Source organism: Aulostomus chinensis, chromosome 17, assembly GCF_037954235.1.
Source record: "Aulostomus chinensis isolate RoL2024-O1b breed Wild chromosome 17, RoL_Achi_v1.0, whole genome shotgun sequence".
NCBI lineage: Eukaryota > Metazoa > Chordata > Actinopteri > Syngnathiformes > Aulostomidae > Aulostomus > Aulostomus chinensis.
This window is the reverse complement of record NC_141336.1, coordinates 14934078-14951211: the sequence shown is the minus strand read 5'-3', so window position 1 is coordinate 14951211 and position 17134 is coordinate 14934078. Positions and strand designations below refer to the sequence as shown.

The 17134-nt window shown below is 41.3% G+C and overlaps 1 protein-coding gene across 1 annotated transcript; it reads left to right on the top strand.

The window, feature by feature from the left end:
• Positions 1-4886: 4886 nt before the first annotated feature.
• Positions 4887-5973, top strand: LOC147246433 (uncharacterized). The gene is made up of 2 exons (XM_086183491.1): positions 4887-5245; positions 5349-5973. The coding sequence occupies exons 1-2, from the start codon at positions 5109-5111 to the stop codon at positions 5596-5598; spliced, it is 387 nt and encodes a 128-aa protein (XP_086039617.1). The 5' UTR covers positions 4887-5108; the 3' UTR covers positions 5599-5973.
• Positions 5974-17134: the final 11161 nt, after the last annotated feature.

The window sequence follows — 17134 nt, the reverse complement described above, 5'->3', positions numbered from 1 at the left end:
TACTAAATAAATAAAATTATCATTGATGTATGACTGTATAGTGGAAATATTACGTTTTTGGGTCTTGAGACCAAGCAGTTGTTCATATGACCATGGATCTATAAAATGAGTTCACTGGAGCTGCAAGTGTTCATTATTCTGGTAATTCAGTGATAGAGTAATCAGAACAGTCAGGTATAGCAATAAGAAATATCAATATCCAATACATAAAACAAAGTTAGCAAATAGTTGGTTAATATTTCAGAAAAATATATAAATAATTGATTTAATTGCAAATGAATATCAAACCCTAGTCAGTAATTGGAAATTGTTGTGTCTTTAATCTTCAGAGAGTAAGGGTTCAAATCCAGGTCAACTCAAAGTGCAATAGTCTTGGATTTATTGGCTTTAGGGTGCAATCTGCTGGTTGGAAATGAGCCTTATTAGGCATGGTACAAGTTTGTTAAACAGGAAACCTTACAACTACTTTATTCTTATATGGTCAGTGCACAGTAATGCTAATGACGCATCCTGGCTGTAAGCCTCAACACAGGAAAGCGAGCAAAGACCCAGAATAAGCATCAAAAACATACACTGACCATCGGAAGCGTGTCACATACCATATTGATTATGGAACTTTGTCATCGCAGCCATTATTAATGCAAATGCTTTGCCTAGCATTCATCTCAACAAGCAAACACACTGATTAATATTGTATGCTAATGTTATGTTAATGTTACCTTGTGATGAAGGTGTTTGCTGAGCTACTGAAGCACTGACAGCATGCTGTTGCGGTTCACCAGACGCTCTCTGCAGAGTTGTTGTTTTTTTCAGTTTCAAATAATTCATTTTTTTTTAATAATTATGTTCTTTTTCCTTTCATTTTTCACTGTTTTCATTTTGTATTCCTAGTTTACATCATTTACCTACCCACTGCAAGCATGTACTGGAGTAATCACCTGTGCCAACACAGATTTCAGGAAGCTAGGATATAGAACTTTTCTAAATCCTGATTAGCAGCGGTAGTGTGTCGTACGAACTGTTTCAGTCGTATTCACAATCGCGTTATTTGTGTGAAAAACCAACTTGGAGAATCTTGTTAGGTTACAGGTAGCGTTGCGTTAAAAAGTTCATATGTTGCTGTTATTGTTACCTGTTCCTGACATCACAAATATTCACAAGACGAACAACTGTGAAGAAGTTTAACCTCTCCACAGGCAAGAGTTTAAGGATAGTAAGGATTTGACTTTAATAGGTTGAGATAATGTGCCTCTAAAGGGAATTCATGTCTCGTATGATTAAAACTTGTTGTGGACACATTGTTAGTGCAGTAGCTGCAACTCTGCTTTATTACTGTGGCAAAGAAAACAATGAATCCATTGAAAATAGAAATATACAGAATAGATCAATAAACCAATTCAAAAATTGCAACATCATGGAGGTTTTGCGCTCAGCTGCACCAACATGCAAATTTGATTAGGTTTCTTAACAACTTCACGTCTTAAAAAAATGTCGGAATGGTTAGATATTTGATTAGCTTATTATTTAAATAAAGATTAGCAGTGTTAGATGATAAAATATCTTCAAATACTTCACACTCTGCTTTGACATTTATGTGTAGCTTATAAATAAAATTGGATTCTTAGCAAAATGTCCTTGAGCAGGTGACATCAGGCTTTTTCCAGGCTGTACTGAGAGCGTAATAAAAGAAATCTATTCTAAAATGGACTTCTAATCTAAAAAGTAGTGGATGACATGTGCTGAGGCAGATTTGATCAGAGAGATGAATCAGCCATTGTCCTTGAATGCAATTTGTGGTTCAAATCCAACCTTTGACCTGGGTGTGTTGTCGTGAGCGTGTGTTTCTATGGGTCACAAGGGAAGCCCATCACCGTGTTGCTAATAGTAATGGCACATACATACACATAGACATACATACAGAGACACGCACAGGCACAGACTCACACATACACGCGCACACATTCAGAAGATGCACGACAGCAAACTCAACAGAGTGTGAAAACAGAAATATACATTGGCAGAAGGTAGTGGAGGAGATGCTCACCGGCTGCCAGTCACTTAGGTTAAGGGTAGGTGTGTGTGTGTGTGTGTGTGTGTGTATTGGTATTCACAGGTAGTAACACAGTGTGTTCTCTACAAGTTTCCAAAAGACAAACCAGACATGTTTTCGACAAGACAGATTTCTGAGAAATCCCACCTCCACCCAGGAGTGACTCTCTGTAAACATATAAATCCATGCCAGCCTGGTTTTTTTTTCTCTTTTTTTTTGTCAAATAAAATGCAACTCATTCATTTGACTTTTTCGGGGATGTGCAGCCACATAAACTTAAATCCCTCAGCTTAATCTCATTTAAGAAGACTAACACATTTTCTTTGAGTAAACACCGCTTGCTCGCCCTCCCTGTGTTGGTGGCCCACCTCACCCAGTGGTGTACAGTCACCTCCTCATTAGCATCACCAACACAATGAAGCTCATCTTTAACACCTTCAATAAAAAAAAAGCCCTCATTTCCCCCACGGCCAGCCAGTGGAGACAGCGAGGAGCTTTAAGTACCTCGGCATTATCCTGGACAATAAAGTGAGCTATGATCATCGATGGCGCCAGTAAACCCTGCCCAAAGAAAACACTCTCTGCCATTTTTCATATTTGGGGATCCCTCTAAACTCCACCTCCTGCTCAGAGGTATTACTGAAACCATCCTTCTGTGCTAGGCTGCCTCCTCTTCCTGACCCTTACTAATCTAGACATGATCAGTTACCTGCAACCCAACCACTGATCATTCATAGCACGCATAAATCTATCAAACCATGTAAACGATGTTAAACAGGAAGATTTTAACAGGGAGCAAAAACATTAAGGAGCCAGCTTGAAGGGATGTGGTAACAATGACACAGTTCTTGAGTCACGGTGAGGATTGAGAGCGGTGCTGGTTATAAAACAGATGATTTTACATTGTGGCCAAACTGTGGAGTCACCGGTCCAAGAAACAGCTGGAGATTCTTTTTTGGTTTTGCATTCAAATCATTGCCTCAAACTAAGCAGTTAGCAAAACCATAACTGCAGTTGCACCCCCTCAGCTGACAGAGAACAGCTGATTAACAGCCTCCCTGTTGTGTGAGGTGTTTAGCAAACTCTTGAGTGACATTTCTGTCAGACCAAAGCCAGAAACATGCCAGGTCCCTCTGTTAGGGATAGCGACAGCTGCTGCAGTCAATAATCCTCACAATCAATTGGAACAACCACACTGACCACGTCCACATGACACACCTCTATTTTTTTTTTTTTTTACAGCAGGTCTCTTTTGTCTTTTCTCATCACGCAACCTTGCAGTCCTCCAGGCATTTAGATAGAGAGAATGTCTTTAGAAAAGGCTCCATTTGTGGAGAACAAACAGAGGTGTGTAACACATAGCTCACACATTGTTCGATCATGTCTTTCATTGAGCGATGAGCAGGAATCCTGTCACTTAAGTTTATCTCAATGATGAGACCACCCTACTGGTCTTGTACTTACACCCAAAAACATTAATATTTGTATCAGACAGTGGGTCCTGAAGATAATTTTCATAAAGATATTAAACACGCAATGGTTCTTGTCACTTGACATTTTTATTACCTTCTCTAGGACCATAAAATGGCTGAGCTTTTCCCTCTAAAAAGAGCTCTATTAGCTAATAGTGTATTGATTTAAACCATCACTTACAGTATGTGTTGAATCAGTTTTAGCAGGTGAATCCCATCAATGCGTCCAAAAAGGTGAAACACGCAAAGGTTTTTTTTTTGTATTTTACTTTTTTCCATAAACCGTATGTGCTATTTGTCAGTATTATATGTAGATGATGACATGCGACCATGATCCCAGGTCAGATTCACATGCGAGACATTCCAGTAATACATGACATGCACCTGAGCCGAACAAGCCTCCAAGGTGCATCAGTCATTCAGTGTTAGTGTAGGTCACATTTCACACACACACACACACACACACACACACACACACACACACACACACACACACACACACACACACACACACCCTTGTACTTATATCTTTGTGAGTCTTTTCATTGACATAAGACATTCCCTAGCCCCTCACCCTAAACCTAACCATCTCTACCGACAGCCTGACCCTAACCTCCACCCCAGTGCACCCATTGTGTCCCTCTACAGGCACACATCTCTAGTCCCTAACCTAAACCTAACCTGAACCTGATTCTAACCTCGACTCTAAAACCAAGTCTTGACCTTCAAATGGCCCTTTGAAGATGTGAGGACCAGCTAAAATTCCCTAACTTTCCAAATACGTCCACACTCTGTTGATTAAATAGCTACATATTCTAGTCCTAAACTTGTAGCAAGTACAAGAACACACACACACACACACACACACACACACACACACACACACACACACACACACACACACAGAGCAGAGCAGAGGAGAACATGTGACATCACTGTAACACCTGAAAAGTAGGTGAAATATCTGTGTTTATCAAGCTGAATGTAGAACCAGTGGCAAGGATGCTAATGCTAGCTTAGCTGCTAGTAGCAGCCAGAGTAGTGCTCCTGCTGCTGGTCCAAGCAGAGAACAGAGTGGTAGCTCACCTGCTGTACAACCCAACCGGGCTTTTAGGAAGGAAACCTGAATTGATGACTTGAGTGACCTATAGCTGTGATTATTGGTAGCTAGTTATTGTTGTCGTTTGCTGTCTTTCTTCTTCCTGTCTGTTCACATCCTGTCTGTCCATCATTCTCTCCTCCTTTCTCTCCCTCTTTATCTCTATCCCTGTCTTTCCTTCTGTATAGCTGTCTTTCTCCATCATCTGTCTTTGTCTATGCCCTGCTTGGTGCTGTACAAATAAAACTGACTTGACATTCAGTGCCATGACTGTGTTTAATTTGAATAAAAGTTTGTAATTTTGGTCTTCAGTCATTCTTTTTCAAATCCAGTCAGTATTTTCCTGACTATCTATTCTACGTGGCTCCTTCTCCACAGCTGCCCTACAAGAAGCCTCCTTCAAGAAGAGGGAAGAAGGTGGCTCCTCGTCTGGTGAAGGGGGGGCCACTGGGACTGGGCCCAAAGCCATCAGGCTCTATAAACCCTGATGACTTGCCTGTGCCATCAGCGTTTCCTACCTGTCCTCAACCACACGCAGTTCCCCAGTAGCCTGTTGAACTGCGTATTCATAATATGTCAGTGGAGAGCTGCCATCGATCATGAGGTGGTGGATGAGATGATGAGGTAGGTTCTAGAAGCCTGCAGTTACATCGTCATATTTTTTCCAATCACGTCCAAATCTGTTTCTCAATCCAGAGTTTTGTCTCTTTCTTTTCCTTCCTCACAGATCTGAGAATGGACACCTCCTCCGCTACAGCCTGGAGCTTGGCTCCCAAATTAAGGCCAAGCTCTGGGAGAGGCTTAACCTGCCCGTCATCTCAGTGGAGGACTCTGGCCCCGGCAGCCTCTGCCAGGTGACGGAGACGTACGGTGGGGAAGAGCCTCTCCCCAAGTATGAGCTGGACATTTCTGGGGAGCCTGAGCCTTACCGTACACAGAGGTTGCGAAAGAAGGCACGGCGCTTTGAGGCGTATTGATCGAGGTGCCGATGACGTGAGGACGATCGTCCGCCGGCACCTCAATCAGGAGATCAGCAGGAGGAATGAATCTCAGCTACATGGGTTTGTTGGTGGGGGAACCAGGAGCACCACCATCCACTCAAGCTACCTCCATGTTTTGTTGTTTTGTTCTTTTGTTTCTGTTGTCTGGAGCGATGTTGTGTTCAGTTCTGGTTTGCTCCAGCACATTAATAATCTGTTGACTAAGATCAACTAAGCTTGACTCATGATTATGTCCGATTTTTGAGTTCTGATCTTGATCTTCTAAACTTGGTCGACTCTGCAGGTTAGGTAAAATGGAACCTCGTCCCCCCAAAAGTCAATTTATTGTACCTAATTAGATTTTAATACACAGCACCACATCACAACAGGGCCAGACCTCATTCCGTTGATAAATAAATGTAATAAATTATTTATGTAAGTATGTAATTGATCTAATTCATGAGATACAGCATCACACATTCACAATTCTCCTCTGTTGTTGGTTTGCGACGACTCCACCACTACGCGTCTTCCACTCAAACACACACACACACACACCCACCCACCCACACACACACACACACACACACACACACACACACACACACATACAAAAAAACATGTTGTACATGTGTACATCCACAGAGGGAGGAAGCACAACAAAGGTCAGGACACTTTGTACTACGTTTGCTGCAAAAGGGGAGCATATTTGCATATTCTCACACACTGGCAAGTGGCCCAGCAGTATGGCGGTATGCCGTGGCATTCAGGCATGAAAGTTTGTGTGTGTGTGTGTGTGTGTGTGTGGGTGCAACCAAACCAATTACAAAAGTTTGTTTTAATAATCTGTTTTGGTTCTCTTTAATTTTAATATATTACCATAGAGAAGAATGCAATCAGTGCCAGGAAACGATAAGAGGACATTTGAAAGTCAATCGTATTTATAGTAGGGGACAGGATGAGCCTCGGGCATGATGAATATCCCAGCCAGATAAACCCGAAATTAATCAGAGAATCATACAAGTAGATTTTAGAAGAGCTTGGCGTTTGTTTCCCCTAATTTAAGATGTTGGAGAGCACAAGGGGGACGTCGGGCGAGAGCCGAGCCAAAAACAAAGTAAAATAAATGAGTTTTGCTGTGTCACATGATTTCCACAGGGTGAAGATGTCACGCATCCTGCATTAAATGAAGCTGAGACATTTTAAACATCACTTCAGGGGAGAGGAGAGCATGAATAAAAGAAAGGCAAAAAAAAAATTGTATTGCTCAAAAGTAACATTTTGCCTTTGTTGTGTTGGAAGTTATGGAGTTGTGTTACATTTTACCCCACCCAGAGGACAACAAAGCTCATTTTGAGCCTATTTTGAACCCTGTTTTTGTGTTTTGGCTGTAATGTAGCATCATGTGGTCCAGAACAAGAGTTTTCCCCACACGTGAATTACATATCCTGTTTTTTAAGGTGAAATCAAAGAACCCTAAAGACACAAATAATCCCAGATGGATACAGGGTCTCGAGGGCTCTTTAAAACCCCTGTCCAAATCACTCAACTCAAATACTCACTATATGAAGGAAAATGCAGTTGTTGTTAATGTTAGTAGTTTTAGTCTTTAGACTGAAGAGATCGTATTTTATTCACTGCATTGAAGTATATCAGGCTTCTATAGTTTCTGATAAAAACAAACTCTTATTTCCATCCAGAATGGTTGAAAATGACATTTCCCTTTTATTCAGCTATAACTTAATAGTACGATTACAAATAACAATAAAAACACTTTTTACTTATACAGTACTTTGCTTGGGTTTGAAGATGCTTTACATGAGTTGAAACAACAAAAACACACAAACAACACACACAATCTGACTAAAAGCAGTTTTGGATCAGGGATTTGGCATTTGGAGAAAAATATTTTATCTTTGCTGCTTTGATTTACTATTATTATTCATTTACTGCAATTATTTTCTCAAAATAAATCTGACCCCCTCCTGCTTAGCCTTAGTTTTCTTGACAAGTTTTTAATGACCCAGCTCATGTGGTGCAGCATGGAGGACTGGAGACTGACCCTCTTTTAGAATAATAACCTTTTTTATTTCAATAGATAAGAACCAGCTAGGCATTAAAGTGATGCCAGAGCTCTGACAGCAAGAGTGTATAATTACACCAGTTAAGCCCACACACCACCCAGAGACCCTTTCACTGTCACTGCGAGGCCAGTGGGGATGCAGGAAGAGTGTGACTATCTTATTTCAGGTTATGTGATAACAGTGAGCAGTATCCCTCATGCTGTGGAGACGTACATCTAGGGACACAAGAAAAGCACATTTTTATGAATTTGTTTTATACTGACGGCAACCCAAAGTGTTTCACACAATACACAGGAAAAACTGATAAAAGCAAGTGTGGAGTACAGAACATATTCGCTTTATGGAGACTCTTGGGGACAAAACCAAATCCCCGTAATATAAATGATCCAATTATAGGGTTAGGATTTGGTTTCAGGTCAAGTTAAAATACTATAAATATAGTTAAAGTCACAGTAAGGGGAATTCTCCAGGAAATGCAATGTAAATGTAGCCTTCCCTTAAGGCAGGGGTGGGGAACCATGTGCCATGGAGGGCCACGTGCATGCAGGTTTTCCTTCTAACCAAACACTTCAACAGGTGATTTCCCTGATTAACACACCGTCATGGCTGAGCTACACACTGAGACTGGTCAAGGTGTCACGATCCCTGTCCTGTCTTCCCGTGCTCCCTCCTGTGATTACCTCATGTGTCTCACCTGTTTGATTGCGCCACCAGCGTTTGCACCTGTGTATTTAACCTGTGTTTCCCTTGATCCATGTCAGGTCATTGTCTTATGTCTCACGTCTAGTGGTTTTCACCTTTCACCTTTTGTGAGTTTTTTTCCGTATGTTTCCAGTTTTTCATGTTTCCTTTGTGTTCCTCGTTTCCTTACGTAAGTTTTGGTTGTTACTTTGTTCTGTGTCCAGGATTTAGGCCCGTTGACCCCTTTTGTTGTTACTTGGTTTTCGCTCCTCAGTTACCACTTAGAGTTCCTTTGTTTGTACTTTGGTTCCTTGGATTAATAAGTACCCCTTTTTTGAGCACTCCTTGTCTCCGTCTGCTACTGGGTCACTTCCTCACCAGCACACCTCGTGATAAAAGGCAGGCAGGCATCAAACACTGATGTATTAAAATGCACGGACTGATTTATTAAAAAAAAAAAATCAAGGACTTAAGTACTAAAAGATTTCTCACAAAGTACCTTGTTGTCTGGTCTGATCTGACAGCCTTTAAATAATGGGCAAAATAACAATGTATTCTGTTTAGGATCGAAAAATCAATTAAAAAACAAAACAAAACAACATAATGTTGCCGCAAAGGAAAACAATATCACTAAAATAAAGAGGTTCTTAGAAGTATTCAGTTGTGTAACATAAGGAAGTGAATGTATTCTGATCACACAGACAACACATGATGAGAAAGTTTCAAGGATTACCTCTGGGAATTCTTTTAAGGGAAAAGGAGAAACTCTGTTGTTCTAATCAGTTCCAGATTGGCAGCGTGGGCTTTTGATGTGACTGCTAATCTCCCTCATGCCTCGAAAGTCGCCCGGTGGCATTTGAACCCAACAAAGCAGCTGATACACACAAGGCTCGCGTAGATAAATTGTTGTTCCAAGTGTAAAGAGGCAGAAAGTGTTGAATTTGTGCATTTCTAAGGAGGACTGCTTAAGTGTCTCATAATTATTTGGGGATAATTATAAAACCCCATTCTTGTATCCTCTGGCTCCTACTTGTTACACTTGTCTTGTTTCTATAATGCTGCTGGCAGCTGGAGGTGGAGGAGGTTGGCATGGAGCAAAAACTCCTGGAGTCATCGTTCCACCTCCATCATTTGCTGCCCCTCCTCACTCAGCGAGGCAAGTTTGATTTATGCAGCTCAATTATCTCCACTGGCATTTTCACATCTCGCTGTGTGTAAGTTTAGTCATGTAAACAATAGTGATCAAAAGCTTATATTTCTTCTTCTTTCATGTCCCTCTCAATAATTTATTTTTTGAAAATTTCTCTTAAATTTGAAGAATTAATTCTGATTTGGTGTGTACTTTTGAATTAGATGACACAAATATTGCTTGAAGTAAAGAAATGAACAAAACTTAGTTTGTTAAACTTCTCATGCAGGCGGACAATTTGTGATACATTCAGATTAACGCACTCATCTTTCATGAATCAATGTGTCTAATTTTAATCTTGATGTTGGTGAAATAGAATTTTTCAACTTCTTAACATGCAGGCAGTCAGGTAGAATCTCAGGAGAGGGTATCATCAAGCGGGGAATCCCAGGGCTCATGCTGACTGACGTCTTCTGGTGTTTGCAGATGACACTCTCTTCTTCAGTCTCCTCCAGGAGGGAGAGGTTGATTTCAGATAAGTCCTGGAAATCTTTGTGGACTGATGTGAAGACCACTTCCAGAAGCTAAATGCAGAGTAAATGAAAGAAATCTACATCAGCTTCTAGAAAACCTCTCACCCAACATTCCCAGCTACGATTAAGGTTTGTCGAGAAGTGACCCTGCAAGTACCTGGGGAACAGAGGTCAACAAGAGACATGACACACAAGTATTAACATCCCACCATAAGCTGGAAAACTTACTTGTACTGTATATGGGTGAAGTTAGGTTTATGATTGAACTACACAAGAAACATGCATGACACACGAAAGGTCTTGGTTTCTTATGCTCACATACAGTTTACACGCAACAGCGCATGTGCAAAACCATAAACATCTCTACTCTACTTGTCAGCACTGAAGAATGCGACCATCAACCGTGCATTTATTTCCAGGACAATAGCACCGTCCGTACATCAGGGGCCAAAGTGCTTTATCACATCCGACTGGCCAATAACAGCTGCTGTCACCGAAACAAAGCCCGGGAGGCCATTGCAATTTTGGACTGTGATATTATTGAAATGCATTCCTTTAGCCAGAGCAGATGTGGGGCACAGATGCACAGAGAGGGCTACCAGGAATATCAGCAATGATCGAGGAATCTGTGGTAATATAGAGTCATAAAACACTTTTATAAGCGACGTTTCAAAAAGATGAGAATCACCTGACTGAACGTATGAGATCTGAAGTTGCAGACAACTCCTGTAAGACAAACACAGAGTGTAAAAGCAATGTTGAGACTACATCCCGTGGGTTTCACACTGCCAAACACACATATGATGAATTTCATTATATTCAGCTAAGCATTAATTATGAATCACCTGCCTGGTTGGCTGTGTGCATGTCAGACGAGAAGAGGCACACTAAGACATATTGCACAATGAGTGCTTGGAAAGCTTGAAAAAGCATTCATATCGCTGTGTGTGGCGATATGTGTGTGTGTGAGCATGCATGTTGCTCATCAAAGTGTGAAAGGAGGCATGCATTTATCCTCATTTCCTTGACAAAACAGAGTGTGTTGGAGGGATGCCGGCCCTGTTTTGATCACGTTGGTTCCCAGGTGATTTTAACTCAAAATCCTTTTGTTTGATTCTTGCTATATTACGTTTTGATCGATTAAGTGTAGATTTTCAGCTGCAGTAATGTTATTCATAGCTCGGCATCCCCATGTCACCACCTAAATCAAAGCAAAACATCCTTAAAAAGATGGATATTTAGGATGAGTCATAGAGCATGACTGATTTCTCATACATGCATACCCACAAATGCATAAAAATCCTACAGACACATGGGATGCTGGGCTACATGGCTGATCACCTCAGTCCTGGCATTCATAAATGTTGAGCAGCCTGGAAGGTGGCCTGACATTTATTCCAGCTCATTAGCATCACCCTAGAATTCCTGCAATATGACATGATCCGGTTTGATGCTTGTTTATTAATCTATTTTTACCTTGATGATCCTGCTTCAAATCGGGGCCAGTGAATGCCCAGTGGCATGTCCACGAAATAAATAAGAAGCGGTTGTGGAATAGATTCAAGGGAGAAATATATATGAAGCTCCAATTAATGTTATAGCTAGTGATGGCTTTAGTTGGAATGATATATATATTCAATGTACGAAAAGGAGGTTAAGTGCAGGTGAAAGTTGGTGAAGCTTTTGGAGGTTTGTTTTTTTAGTAGCTATGCAGTCAAAATATCAACTTCCCAGATAAAATGAAGACAAATTAGAATGTGACAGTTATCACAAACTCATGAGGTGACGGTTTCCTTCTCAGTTCATCCATGAGTTCCCGTGGATATTTGTGGAAATTTTTGAAAGAATGCCATTAAGACATTCCTGAGATACGAGATAAGACATACATACACAGGCAACCTGAAGACATTCTCAATAAAAATGATTAGTTTACATTATTTGACCTCTTTGACAAACTAGATGTGATGCAACAGAAGTCAGGTAAGGGGGAATTTAACAAGAGGATACAGATTGCCAGGTATCTCCAGGCAGAGAGTTGCACAGATGAAATACCTTAACAGCAAAAGACAGGTCACCTTTGGGGAACGAGTTAAGATTTCGAAACCGTTGGGAGAGTCCTGCTGGACGATCTCAGCGGCGGTCGGGCTCATGGGAATAAGGAAGTCACACATATTCTATATCTTATCGTTTACGGTTTAAAAAAAACACAGTAAAATCTTAAAATCAGGCCCAAAACTCACAGGTATTGCAAGGAAGGAAGAGTTGGTGTAATAGATCACTTATTTAAAAAAGCTTTGCAGCAGCGGCAGTCTTTGGCGCTTTAACATTTTAATGAAGGCCAATTGTTCAAGTACAAATGGACGGTTGGAATTAAGGGGTCACCGACAAATTTGACACTGATCCTGTTGGAGAGGAGCATCTCTCATTACCTCTGCCGAAGAGGTTCTAGCGACACTGTTGCTAAATATTTAGAGGCATATTTTGCTGTATTCACTCCACTAAAGATGTATTAAGATCGCACCAATTCATAACAGATGTTTGTTTCAGGGCAGATAAAGTTGGTCTAGAATTGTTTATAAGTTTACAGGGATCCAGCAACTCCTCCTGAGTAAACTTGGCAACAGTGGACACATTGATGTTCATATTTCTACTTTCATCTTATTATTTCTTTCATATTTATTTCTCGTTTTGAATGTGCGACTGAAGCTGTAACATAACCCCATTTCCCCGCTGGATGGGATCCATTATTTATTTCTGGTTGTCCTGGTACTCCAGAAAATATGTGTGGGTAAGATACTAGTTTTTGAAGTGATTTAAGTTCCTGAAATATTTAAAACGGTTGCAGTCTTGCATTTATTGATGACATATGCATGGTTTCAAATGCACAACAATATTTCAACAAGTTCTTGGCAGCAAACTTGATAACCTTTCACGCTAATTTATGCTAACTGGGGGGCAGTGATAGCCTAAAGGTCAGAGAAGCAAGCTCAGGGCTGGAGGGTCGCCAGCTCAATCCCCAAGACTTGCAGGAGAAATCTGGGTGGGTACATTGATGAGCCAGACCCCGAACGTAACCTGGTTCAGCGGCCAACAGATGGGGAAATCAGAGCAGCTTCCAGGTGGGAATGTGATCAGGCCACTCCTGCAAAATAAAGTGAATGCCAGTGAGTGAATAAAAAACAATGACTATTAGAAGTAACTTAACTGTGAATGGTCCCTCCCGTGAGTTATAGAAAGCTAAAGGGGACCTATAATTCTTTTCAGGAGGTTAATAAAGAAACTGACAGATTAGTTATTAAAACCTGTGAGTAAAGCAGTGAATGGGAGTGAAGTGAATTTCCACCTCTGGAGGATTGAACTCCATGCAGGGTTTGCCTGCTCAGCACAAAAACAGACAGGACGACAGAGTCTGAACTGCTGATCCAGGAGATCTGCTTCATCCCCGCGAAGGCAAAGATTAAACCATCAAAAACACAAGCTGAGGTCAAGCGTAAGAGCGTGACCCAGAACCGATTCATATTTTCCACCACAGGATCATCGTCAATTACTGCCAAATGTTCTTTATCCTATCCGCTTGTCGTATATTTTTCTCCACAGTGACACGGCAGGAGCATTTTATCTTTGAGGGAAACACATTTTTTTTAAATGCGTGGGATACGTGAAAATACTCAACAAAGAATATTTAAGGACAAGCTGTCCGAACAATACTCAATGTCTTTGAAACTGCTTTGTATGTCGAGTCTGGTGTTCTTTATCCAATAAAAGAATTTAAGCATTCACAGGGAAGACAAGGTCACCATTAAATGAATCAACCTTCCCACTGTAAGTGGTGCTTGTTAATTACCTTTTTGACGATCCTCTCCAATGAATAATAGCAGCGTACCTTATTCTGCCGGCTGAGTTAATTCAAGAGAGCATCATTAGTTTGAGGTCACAGGGTTTTAATGAAGCGGTGGATGGGCTCTAAAATGCACAAGGCAAAGGTTTGACCTGCTCATAAATGCATTCATTTTTAAGTGTGAACTTTCAAACACCTGTTGTGCTCCTGTTGGGGTTCGAACTGATCTAAAATCACAGCCTCCGCTCCTCTGAGAGGGCCCTCCAACAGAGTGAGGACGCAAAACGGGATGCTTAGGATTGGACTTGGTCACATTGATTCGGCTGGCTGAAGTTTAGCTTGTTTTGGGTTATAACAATTTTTTTTTTAGAATAGTCTAACCAGTTGAAGATCCTTTATAAATGGCTTCATAGAGAATTGAAGATGTCTCAGGCAACTCTTGAATCTCCACAGGAAGATCTGCTGTGATAAATATGGCAAACACCGTCGACAGGAAAGGCAAGTTCTGCATTTATTGAAGTACAAACAGAAATATTGAAGAAAAATGCTTGAGTTAATGACTGAATTCATAATGCAACAGGAAAGCTGTGTATTCACTTTACAAAATTCATGGTTAAGCTTGCAGAGATGTGGGACATAAATTTTAGGCTGACACTGCCGATCTGTAGTGCTGACCTCCATAATCATCCTCTTGCACGTAGGCGATGGGGTCTTGGCACCAGGAGAGACGGTGTGAAGGTGTGATCCACCTGCAGCGCTGTAAAGATGATCCCCTTCTTCAGTACCTACATCCTACCAAAGGCCCTAATGGCTCAGACTGAGGCAGGGTAAGCTTTGAAACCCCCTCACTGGTTCCCAGTAAGGGTAATTAGGGTGTCTGGTGCAGTCAAACACGAGTACCAAACTCCAGGGTGAAGTAAACAGCTGGTGCGTAGCAGTTCTCAACAAAACGCAGGACTATTTTTTGCACCCGGGCTGAACCAAGGCAACTAACAAATGGGTTCTGCATTTGTATTCTCAGGTTGCCTGAAGCCGGACAGGGAAGAAGAGTTTACTGTTCAGGTAATCTTGTACTTGCGGATCAAGCTTGTTCACATAGCTTTCGCCCCGGCCAACAATGTGTCAGTGTCAGGAACTGAAGCGAGAGAGGGAGATGATTGTGTCACACATCTGATGCACAGTGTCAAAAATGGTCATCTTAAAATAATCCCAGGAGGCAATGGTGTAAGAATACAATCCATGTGGCAGCCAGTAGAGCTTCAGGAGTAATTCCATATATCGCACCCAGCCGTGGGTCTTCTCCCTCCTGGGGAGGGTCACCAATGCCTCAACAGATGGCTTAGCCAGGCGGTAGTTAAAGGGCATGATAGATCCTAATAGATCTGTACAAGAGGGTCATGGGTGTTATGGGTCATATGTATTCATCTCCACCGCTGTAAAAGAAAAAAATAAAACGTGCCTAGAATTGAATGTAAATATGTTTTTCCTACCTTTTTCCATTTTTAACCCAGTTTGTGTCTGGCTAAACATATGATTAGCTCAGCAGGAACAATATAAGCTGTGATCCATATTCTCTGTACCCTCCGCCTAGGATTGTCTCTTTGGTGAGCCTCGCAGCAGCAGCAGCAGCATCCATACCTTTCAATTATTCGCCACCATGGATGCTCGCCTGCTTCACTTTTTATTGGGCACTAAATGCAGATAGTCTCATCAAGATACAAGCGGGTAGATGGGTTATTGACCAATCCTGAGGTGCGCACGTGTAGGGCCTTTTAATTTTAAGATTATATGAATGGATGTTTAAGCAGTTATATATGTAGACATGCATGCTGGCCAGACCTATCTGTCAAGTAGAAGAGACACGTTATTGTTTTAAACTTGTGTTTCCTGTATCCACAACCTAGCGAGAGTCAAAAGCAACAGACGATCACAGGATTCACATAGCAGAATGGTCGTAAAGAAAAAGCACAGGCCTGAAAACTTACGTGATCAAATGTGATTTGAAATATGTTGGAACAGTTTCCGACAGCAGCCTGCTGGCAGAAATCCCACCGTGGGCAGCTGATATCTGACATGCTTGTGTATCATGTTCATTACAGACTATATAGAATCTGTCACTATTAAATACGACTACCATGTACGCGCAGTCGGTCTGGTGCAGATGTTTAGCACCAGACCCAACATAATTGCCCAAATATACATTTTTTTTCTCCCCCTACTTTGCACAGAGGGTGTAATTGAAATAATTAAAAGGTCAACATCTGACATCACTCCCATTTTCTCACCATGAATTCTCTAAGCACTGACTTGACAGTGACAGAAAGCAGATGATTATTGGAAAAGAGCAAATGTAACTGATGGTTGACATATTCGCTCGGATCCTCTTTTCTTGTTTTGAAGCATGGAAAGTGGCGAAGTGGCGTTGAGGCCCTGCTGCCAACTAGTGTTTCGACAGTGTAATTCCAGCAGAATACAGCCGTCACAAATCTAGGCCGCGACACTGAAGTATAAATCAAATTTTTCCTGGAGTTATACTCTAGCCAATCCTCGCCCAAAGGCTGGTTTAGACCTTTGCCAACCCTGAGTGCCACATTTAGGATCAATGTGTTTACATAGACATTTGCAGACAGCTATTTAACCGGACTGCTTTCACTTCAGTATACAGTAACCATTTATCAGCATAAATCTGCCTTCCGAACTGTACGTGGTGGTCAGGTTTCTCTCAGTTCACCTGATAACTCCTACAGTCGAGATTACATAAAGTTTGCCTCCTTGTCTTTTTCAGAAATAAGTGGTTTTCGCTTTACTTTCCCCCGCTGTGATGATACCCCACCTTTAACCATTCAACTTCTGGGTTAAAGACTGTAGCGGACACACGGAACATGCACAGACCACCAGGATAGTTTCCAGTTGATGGAAGCTCATACATGCTGGAGTGATTAACATTAATGCATCTTAATCAAACCTTGAAAAGTAGGATTTCAGTGCGACTGACATGTTTACATGCATCTTAAAAGTCCTGCATTAGTAATTCTGGCAGCAGTATTTCCCTTAATTAATGACTGTTTAACATGATTTTAAGCAAACAAAGAAGCAAAAGGTAATTGGTGCTTCTGTCTTTGGACAGAGTAGAAGGACAGACAAAAAAGAAAAGAAAGAAAAAAAAAGATGCTAAAATGGATAGATAAAGAGACAGGTGGTTACAGAGAAAGGGAGAGAGAGGAGACTGGGAGAGAGAGGAAGGGGGGGGACTTCCCATGATGTGACA

Bases quoted from the DNA above. Each gene is read 5' to 3' on its own strand.
- LOC147246433 (XM_086183491.1), top strand. From the start codon at position 5,109: ATGACTTGCCTGTGCCATCAGCGTTTCCTACCTGTCCTCAACCACACG. The intron at 5,246-5,348 runs GTAGGTTCTAGA...CCTTCCTCACAG, and splicing joins GTGGTGGATGAGATGATGAG to ATCTGAGAATGGACACCTCC.